Source organism: Xenopus laevis, chromosome 6L, assembly GCF_017654675.1.
Source record: "Xenopus laevis strain J_2021 chromosome 6L, Xenopus_laevis_v10.1, whole genome shotgun sequence".
Lineage (NCBI taxonomy): Eukaryota > Metazoa > Chordata > Amphibia > Anura > Pipidae > Xenopus > Xenopus laevis.
The window spans coordinates 95,662,269-95,672,595 of NC_054381.1; the positions used below are offsets into that span (position 1 = coordinate 95,662,269).

At 37.8% G+C, this 10,327-nt stretch overlaps 1 protein-coding gene across 1 annotated transcript; it reads right to left on the minus strand.

The window, feature by feature from the left end:
• Positions 1-4,129: 4,129 nt before the first annotated feature.
• Positions 4,130-10,218, minus strand: tmem14c.L (transmembrane protein 14C L homeolog). Its single transcript, NM_001093793.1, is given in 5 exon segments — positions 4,130-4,292; positions 4,714-4,801; positions 6,033-6,134; positions 7,528-7,604; positions 10,131-10,218. Coding segments are annotated over 4 exon segments (324 nt in total). The 5' UTR covers position 7,604; positions 10,131-10,218; the 3' UTR covers positions 4,130-4,234.
• Positions 10,219-10,327: the final 109 nt, after the last annotated feature.

The following is a 10,327-nucleotide window of genomic DNA, read 5'->3' on the forward strand; positions in this document are numbered from 1 at the left end:
ATACACTTGAAGACAAAATGAATATAGATGTTTAATGTTTACCTTATAAATTCGAAAGGGTGCATAACAGTGCCAACATTATTGAGAAATCCAAGGTAATACACCAGAAACTGACAATTTGCCTAAATTTTATATGAAAGTAACTTGGTTTTTAAAATGGGCACTAATCGCCCCTGCCTAAAGATTGAATGGCAGTAGAAGCATGTTTTAATTATGGTTCTATGAGTCTCTCAGAAGTAATTCAAACACACCAGCTAGTATAAGCAAAGGTTTATTACATACATAGAATGAAGAAGATATACATTACCGAGTGAGCAAAGTATGCAAGCCCCCCTCTCTGCCTATATGACTGGGAGATCCCTGAACAGTCCGCAGGTCGAGGCTCAAACGGTCTCCAGAAGACCCTGCGCGGGCACGGGTTATCCCCACAGGCGAATCTCAACTGACCGAATGTAGACCCCCAGTTCATATAGGCTTAGCAAACAATGAGCTCATATAGTAATTTAGTAAGAAGATCCAATGATTTGGTTATTAACAGATCTTGCTTCCCATGCGCTCATCAGGATCTGGCCAGACTCCCAACAAGCACATCCGAAGCAGAGATCTTATCTTAGCTAGCTGGTAGCTGAATAGCATATTGTGCCCCTATCTATAATAAAGAAGAGTCTGATAAGGGCTTCAGAAACCATAAGACATAATACATATGAGAATAATGAACAAGTATTATGTCATTGAGTTGATTACTTCCCATGATTTCTCTTGCACAACTCTTCATTATACAGGATTATGGATTATAAGGCCGCCTTGTATACTATGATACAAAGGTTTGTTATACACAATTATAAGTCATAAAGCTGTCTTTTTACACTATATTGGGCTCAACATACGACATTAGGTTCAACAGTAGAACAGTTCTTTGTGTTATATTTTTATACAGTTCTTTATCAAAGTATTGCGATGAGCTATTGGGTTTAATCAGAGTATTACCATGAGCCATTATTGAAAAAACTCCAATTAATACAAAGCAATATTTGGCTACAATTTGTTCACAAAACCCAGAAAGATCGTCAGGACTTGGTCTTACCCATGCTGTGGCCAAAGAGCTCATTTTTTTGTAACAATTATTTTTAAAGGCACATGCTTTCACAATCTCTTTTTTTTTGTGTACAAATAATGTATAGCTTCTATATTGCTGTTTGCATTCCATCTCAAACTTGTAAATTAGCCATGTTATCATATAACTGTAGTTGACCTAAAAGGTAGTTTTATATAGATGAATTCACGTTTTATCGTTCATCCAAATATTGTCATTAGAAAAGATCAACATGCTGTTCTGGCAGTTGATGTGGCTTGGGGAGCACCAGCTGGAACTAAAGATAATGTACAGGAAACTATAAGGCCTGAGTGTCTAAAGATTAACAGATTGTTCTGTATAATTGCTGAGTAAATGTGTTCAGCTCCCATTAAGTGGTTTTGTCTGCTAGAACTATGTTGAAAATATTTTTTTAGGCTTTACTTTAGGGCATTTATATTATCCTGGCTCTATGAAATAAAATCCCAAATATATAGTTCATATTGATTAGTTCAAAAGAAGTTGTACAAAGTTTATTCCAAACAAGGTTAAGATCCCATTGTACAATAATCCCCCTTCTGTGAGGTCTACATCTACAGATTTATAATCACCACTATTTACAACTTTAGAAAGCCTAGAGGCAAATTTATCAAGGGTCGAATTTTGAATTCAGGTTTTTTTTTGTTTTGTTTTTTAACTCTAATAAATTAGATTGAATGATGATGAATTCTACATTCGACTGGGGGAAATTTATTTAAAAGATTAAATTGTCAAAACTGACTAATTTTACCGATCCGAAAACTCATCTAATTTGATTTGAATTATACAAAAAAAAAAACTTGAATGTCAGGAAGGCTACAAACATCTCCAAAATGATTACTGGACCTCTCCCATTGACTTACAGTATACATGAATTAGTCTGGTTTTAGGTAGTGAATAGTTGAATTCAAATTCTTAAAGGAGTATGATAAATCTCAAATTTGAATTACTTAAACTCTTATCGAATATGGATTATTCCCTAGACAATTTTGACCATGAAAAAAAATTAGAATTTTAAATTCGACCTTTAATAAATCTGCCCCTAATGTACCAGATAAAATAGTGTTCAGTGCTTAATGCTTTAATCTGTTTACGGTACTTTACAAAATCACCATATTGTTTACTGCAACCCTGCCATAGTATTTTTTAAACATTATTTTGTTGAGTTATTTAGTGTATTTCAAATTTTGTTGTATATTCATATCTTAACAAAAGATAATGAAAAACATTACACTTTGCACATTGAAATTGTGAGAAAAAAACCCATAAATCATTTATGTTGTGTATTTATCCTTCTACCCAAATGGCCAATATTAGAGTCCTATAGAGGTGTATCTGTGGAGCCAAGCTTACGAAGAGCCTCTTGCCCTGTGTAAAGGTGGCCATACACGGGCCGATAAAAGCTGCCGACAGACCGTGCCGGCAGCTTATTGGCCCGTGTATGGGGGCCCCCGACGGGCTTCCCCGATCGAGATCTGGCCGAAAGTCGGCCAGATCTCGATCGGATGGGATTAAAAATCCCGTCGGATCGCGGCCGCATCTGTTCGTTGATGCGGTCCCGCGATCCGACCGCCCGTTTGGTGAACGCTAGGATCCGATCGTTGGGCCCTAGGGCCCACGATCGGATCAGCCCGATATTGCCCACCTCAAGGTGGGCATATCGGAGTGAGATCCGCTCGTTTGGCGACATCGCCAAACGAGCGGATCTATCCGTGTATGGCCACCTTAACTCTGAAAGTGTGGGCAGAGACAGTCTAATAAACAGGCTAGCAGGGAATCAGATTCAAGGCAGGAATGGGGAATTAGGAATGCAGATATGGGAATAGTTCAACAAGACAGAACCCACAAGAGCTGAATTATATACTGTATGCCTATAAGCATTTTTAAACACACTTAAGTGCACAAACCTCTATTATATTGTCTTTTTATTGCACTTAGTGTGTCTAAAAAACGGAACCCTGAATGCTCATGAGTACAAGCAGGCAGAATATAATGGCTTGATGTGTTTAGCTGAGCCCAAAGTACATGTTGTCACTGAAGTGGAATCTACAAAATCTCAGCCAGGACCCGCAGTTTGTGATATGTGTATTGGAAACCCCCCCTCCACAGATCTAAAGAATTGAAGTGATTTACATATATTTTAGCTTCTTCAGTTATACAGATATCACTCGTATTATAAGTGATAATCTACCTTCTACTGTAAAAAAAAAACCCCACAAGGCTGCAGTTAAACTGCAATTATGGTAGCTACCACTTAATATTTTCCTCCCAGTGCTTCTTATATCCATCCCTTCAATCGAACGATTAAATCCTTCGAATCGAACGCTTCAAAGGATTTTAATCGAAAGATTTTTCTTCGATCACAAAAAGCTTAGAAAACTTATGGGGAAGGTCCCCATAGGCTAACATTGTAGCTCGGTAAGTGGAGAAGTATGTAGTATAAGTTTTTTTTAAAGAGACAGTACTTCGACTATTGAATAGTCGAACGATTTTTAGTTCGAATCGTAGTCGAAGGCCGATGTAGCCTTTTCGATGGTCGAAGTACCCCAAAAAAACCTTTGAAAGTTTTTTTTACTTCGAATCCTTCACTCGAGCTTAGTAGTTGTGCCCCTATGTGTAGCATGAATACCACGCATATCATTTGCTACTTTCATCTCAAAATAGCCATAGAGACCCTGTTGGCCCTAACTCCTCAAATGGTCTTGAAGGAAACCTTGAAAGTGGGGGAATATATATGTATATTGAAGTAATTAATTCTGTAATTTGCAGTGCAGCATAATGTATCACCCATACTGATCTACTTGAAGTATCATACGGTAAAAATAATTTTTTTACACCAGAATTTATACCCCACCCCTTGAATGAGTAGCGGCTTATTACATTTTTAAGCACTTCTCTTTCATCCCATGGTTCAAACGACTTGTTTATAAACAAAAATATAGTAGCAATTTATTTTTGCTTTTAGCATTTATTTGTTAGGTAAAGACTGGCATTTTGAAAAATGACACCAAAGCAAAATTTGGTAAAACATCTATTTTACAAAAAAATTTAATGGTTACATTAACATTTATACTTTTACTGTGGGTGAAAAAAAGAAAAGAAAACATGACTTGATCACGGACATCATGGTTGTTGCGGTTTCTCCAACATCTTCATTCCAATTCTTCCCACCATTAAGAGACTGTTAAGGATAGAAATAAGTCACACACATGAACTAATAACTAATGTTATCGAATCATCCATATGCAAATAGACCTAGGTAACAAAAACAGCCAAACCAAAAAAATATGTCACCAGTATTATGTAGTAGCTGGTGAAAAACTGTTTTTATCCATGGTAACAATCAAGCATAAAGGGGTCTGAACTGTGATTTTATAATTCCTTGTCCATTAGGACACCTAAAACCAGATACCAGTTTTATTTGCAATCTAGAAAGAAGCAGAATATGAAGGTTAATCATTAAAAAAAAAAAAAAAAAAAAAACTATACAAATGGTAGATCCAGATATGATATAAGCTAATCTAAAGGGGAGTTTCCCCTAATGATTGAAGAAAAACAAAAAGTATACACATATATAATATATAGTATTTTATGTACTGTACCTTGCACCAGCTATCAATCCAGCAGGCATGAATTTTCCAGAGTTGTAAAATCGGAATCCCATGACTCCAGCCAACGTACCAGAAGCAACTTTAAAAAGCAAACAACAAAATAGGTTTCATATATTTATATTGCTACTTACCAGTATTATGTAATCGATTACAGAGGGAACCCAAACCTTAGTTATAAAAGATTTACATTTGTAGTCATATTGTCAATGTGTATTTTAGTCACATATGCATAATTCTAAGTTGTGGTGTTACAAATGTTTCTGTGTACTTTACAGCACAAGTCTGTGTATTTCATGGCGTTAGTTATGAGGTGATTTTATCATTGTGCCTATGGCAATGCATGTGTTTTCTAATATTCATCTGTGGGCTTGGATGGAAACCAGTGCTGAACAAGTGAAATCATTAATCATATTAATAAGCAGCTGGCCAGCCATTTGTTCAAAACAGCTTTGGCCCATCTTAATATTCTGTTATTATTGGGATACAGAAACATTCCTCATGAAATATCCTCCCATTCTTTGTGTGGAGTTCTACTCCACACTTCTCTAATACCCTAAAGGGGTGGTTCACCTTTAAAGTAACTTTTATTATGTTATAGAATTCTAAGTAACTTTTCAATTGGTTTTCAGTATTTATAGTTTTATAGTTATTTGTCTTTTCCTTTGCAGCTTTCAAATGGGCGACGCTGTCCCCTTCTAAAAAAACAAATGCTTTGTATGGCTACAAATGTATTGTTATTGCTACTTTTTATTACTGATCCTTCTATTCAGACTCTCTCCTATTCAAATCAGTGCATGGTTGCTAGGATAATTTGGACCCTGATTGCTTATAATGCAAACTGAAGAGCTGCTGAATAAAAAGCTAAATAACTCAAAAACCTTCAATAATAAAAAATTAAAACAAATTGCAAATTGTCTCAGTATATCACACTCTACAATACATCATACTAAAATTATCTCGAAGGTGAACAACCCCTTTAAAGATTCAGACATCTGTACTTTTTTTGATATACACTAGGTGGAAACTTAGAATATTCAGTGGTTTCAGCACTTTAGTTAAGATTAACACAGGTCAGCTTTCACTCATAGCAGTTTGTATAAAATATTTTGCAGTTGAGAGTTAAGAGATTTTTTTTTGTAGTTGCTGGACAAGCAACTTTTAAACTTTTTAAAGAAAATCTATATGTAATAATAATAATGTAATAATAAATAAGTTATTTTGAATTGCTGTATCATCCACTTGTTTGACAGCTGGCATTTCTGGAAGCATGAATAGATTCTCTTACAATCCAGCAATCAACTGCAACTTACTTAGTGAAAGTAATACATTCTTAGAGTCATTAGACATCTGATAGGCACCCAATCCAGCTAAACTTCCAAAGAGTAGACCAGCAGCCAGAGAAGGAACACTACCTACAATTAAGAAGAAAGTGATATAGTCAAATTATATTGTTATAAGACCTAAAGAGTAACTTAAAGGCTAACTAAACTCCTAATTTTATAGATTTGGGTTTGTTGTAGTAACTGAACTCATAATTTTGTAAATGTGGGTTTCACTGCCACATACCGAAGACAGGGCAAACGTTTTTAGCAACTTTTTGATTTTAAGTCTGTGGTCTAAGAGGCAATGGCATTACTGCCCCAAGAGAATCTAGAAAAGCAAATTAACTTCTCCCAAGTTTTATCAGGATATTCACGCTGCTTCCCTTATAATGCTTCAGGTTACCCAAGGTGAAGTAGCCCAACAGTTTGTAAACCAGATATAGAAGGCAAGCATACCCTCTTGTTTTCGCCATAAAACAAAATGATAAATTGATGAAATTCTGTGCTATAATGATACATGAAATCCCTTTATACCAGGGACAAATGCTTGCAATTTAATCTGTACTTTTAGGCTAGGGCCACACGGCGCGATTTTGCCGCGATTCTGCGCTGGGCGAGTTGCGAGTCGCTGCGGTTTTTAAGCCGAAATAGCTTTGTTAACTTTGGCACTGGCGTCAATGCAAATCGCGGCGAAATCGCTGCGCTAATTCACACGCGGCGATTCTTTTTCTACTGTCGCCCGGAAACGCCCAGCGAGGCAACTTCGGGCGACAATAGAAAACGAATCGCCGCGTGTGAATTAGCGCAGCGATTTCGCCGCGATTTGCATTGACGCCAGCGCCAAAGTTAACAAAGCTATTTCGGCTTAAAAACCGCAGCGACTCGTAACTCGCCCAGCGCAGAATCGCGGCAAAATCGCGCCGTGTGGCCCTAGCCTTATGGCTATCTTTGCATCCTCTGAGTCATACCACACCCGCAAAGTAACTTGTAATAAATAGGATTATAAACAAAACCTAGTGAGAGATGAAAAAAACTTGTAGCCAGTCTTTACAAATGTCATAACAGGAGTGTTCTCCACCAGGGGCATGGGGTGAATTTTAGCCCAAAAATGCAAAATTTAGTGTTTTGGGGCAGTTCTCCACCATGTAGGGGCACTAACAGGAGCTGTCAGAGTGAACAGACCACAGAGCAGTTGGGAACAGACTGGTGTTTTCAGAGATGGCTGAGAAAAAGAATGGTATGCATTTTGTCTTAGTGAGCGAGTGGCTGTTTAGGGCAGGCTAAAACTGTAGTTAGTCTGTGCAACAATAAAGTGATTATATATTCAGCTTTCAATAGTTCTATTAGTAAAACCATAAAACAGATAACTGGTCAGATTTATCACTTTTTATGCATGTATACATACGAGTTTATAAGCATGTGCGTTTTAAATTGTCAATTGTTTTCTACATTCTCATACCAAACAGTTTAATAATAGCCATACCTGCTTTGACATAACCCATGACTCCACCAGAGGCAACCAGAGCTGCATAACCAAAACCGAACCATTCAACACCCATTCTAAACAGTGAAGAAAAAAAAAGAGAAAAAAAAATTAATTCATATTATGTCCATGGGTTCTTCTGGGATTTTTGAAGATCAATATGCAGAAAGTGTGAAATGGGTTTAATAGTATGGAAAAAAACACTTTATAGGGTCAACCTTAACAAAAGAAAAGCAGGTTGTAACGAGGTCATTGGACAGCAATGGCTACAAGTGTTTTAAATCCACAAAAGATAGACTTGTTTTGGAAACTGGTGGAAGATTTTGTGTAATAGCTGAAAGAGGGCTGCAGATTTCATATTTCTGCTAAACCTATAGGGAATATTAGGGATTCACCAAATCCAGGATTTGTGGATCTTCCACGAAGGATTCAGGGTTTTGCCCGAATCCAAAATAGTGGATTCGGTGCATCCCTAGACAATATATATGTTTAGACTTTAGAGAATAAGGATTAATTCATGGAGAGTCACAACAGACCATGGGATTTCAGGTACAAAGAGGACCAAACAGCCCCAATAAATAGTGACTGTCTATGGCACCTTACAGCAGCCCTTCTGGTTCTTGCCTGAATCTACAGATTGTCAGTCTGGGCCTGATAATAAAACCACAACAACTACTGGGTTGTCATACAGATCTACAGAAATTGCAAGCAAAAAATCCCCAAAGTGTCCACCTAGTCTGCCCATCATATGCACATTCCTCTAGCACAGCCCTTTTGCATTCTGAATTTTTTTCAAAAAACATCGCCCATAGCAGCTAAGCTTAAAATAATTTTCACTCTCTAGACATTTGTGCTATAAAAGAATATCATATTAAGATGCATAATATGCTAGACCCACCATTTATGTTTAATTGTCAAAAGGAAATGTCTAATGCAGTGATCCCTAACTAGTGTCTCGCAAGAAACAGGTTACTCTCCAAGGCCTTTAATGTCACTCCCAATGGCCTCAAAGTAGGTGCTCATTTTTGGATTTCTGACTCGCAGGCAAGTTTTGGAGGCATGATGACTACATTTACTGCCAGACAGTTATGTTACTGTATGTTACTACATGTGGAATTCTCTCCCTGAACCAGTTGTACAGGCTGATACATTAGATAGCTTTCAAAAGGGGTTGGATGGCTTTTTAGCAAATGAGAGAATACAGGGTTATGGATGATAGCTCATAGTACAAGTTGATCCAGGGACTAGTCCATTTTGGAGTCAGGAAGGAATTTATTTCCCCTCTGAGGCAAATTGGAGAGGCTTCAGATGGGTTTTTTTTTGCCTTCCTCTGGATCAACTAGCAGTTAGGCAGGTTAAAAAAGTTAAAAGGTTGAACTTGATGGAAGTGTGTCTTTTTTCAACCTAACTTACTATGTTACAGACCCACGTGTAGTCTGCCAATCCACATAGGGGCTACCAGATAACCAATGACAGGCTACGAATTTTTTTTTCATGCTTGTGTTTCTTCCCTATTTTTTTTATATAAATATAGCTCACGTGTAAGAAAGGCTGGGGACCCCTGGTCTAAAGTCCTACAATTATGACAACAATAGGTTATGAATGGATATCAAGACTAGGGATGCACCGAATCCACAATTTTGGATTCAGCCGAATACCGAATCAAATCCTAATTTGCATATGCAAATTAGGGGTGGGAAGGGGAAAACATTTTTTTACTTTCTTGTTTTGTGACAAAAAGTCACGAGATTTCCCTTTCCGGCGCTAATTTGCATAGGCAAATTAGGATTCAGTTCGGCCATGCAGAAGGATTCGGTGCATCCCTAATCAAGACAGAAGGTCACACATTCTGTCGGCTGTAGGTCACCTGGTCAAAAATGTCCAGGGACAGAGTCACTGTTCTTGGCAGTAAAGAGTCTATTGGAGTTATTTGCCATGGCTATTCTACAGCTCAAGCTAAAACAAACTATAAGTTGCCACTCATGTACTGTAACTCCCCTTACTTACATGCACAGAAACTTTTCATATACTGTAGTTCTTATCTTGTATTAACAGAAACACATGTTGCAACCCACCCTTAAACTTGTGCAACTACTATCTCTAGTGCCTGTACTGTTCACCCTATCTCTGCACTGCAACTCATGAAAGGGGAACTTGCACCATTTAAACAATCCACAAAACTGTAATGGACATCAAGTAAACCTGATTTTGAGTCTTCCTACATTTTATACCTGTATATTTCATGGCTTATTACTCCTCAACCTAACCTTTCCCCTTCACAACCAAATGCTCTTTTTTTGCGGGTCACTGACAGTCACGTGTCTGATCATGAGTCAGCAGTTTGCAGTACACTACTACAGAGTTGCTTGGAGCAGAAAGAAGGTTGGGTTGAGGAAACACACAAATTATACCTCAGAAGCTATAAAAGAATGCCTATTTGTCACAATAACTACCGTTCAAGTGCAGATTTCTATAAAAATGGGGCACGTCAGATTCTTACAGACTGCTACTATTGCAAACAAAATGGCCAAGCAGGTTACCTACTCTATAGCCCAATCCAACCCCTCTGTACATGGTTTAGAGCTGACTTGACTACGACTCACCTCACAGGAAAGCAGAGCTGCACTACGGACACACTTAAGGGCACTCACAGCTCTTCTCACTACACTGAGGTCAGATCCGCATACCACCAAGGCAAGTAAAGCCGTCACGTGATCCAAACATCCCTCGTGTTTAATTTTAGTCACGCCCACCCCATTTTCTACAGTTCCCAGCGCTGAAAGCAAGGGACTGAAGGAGG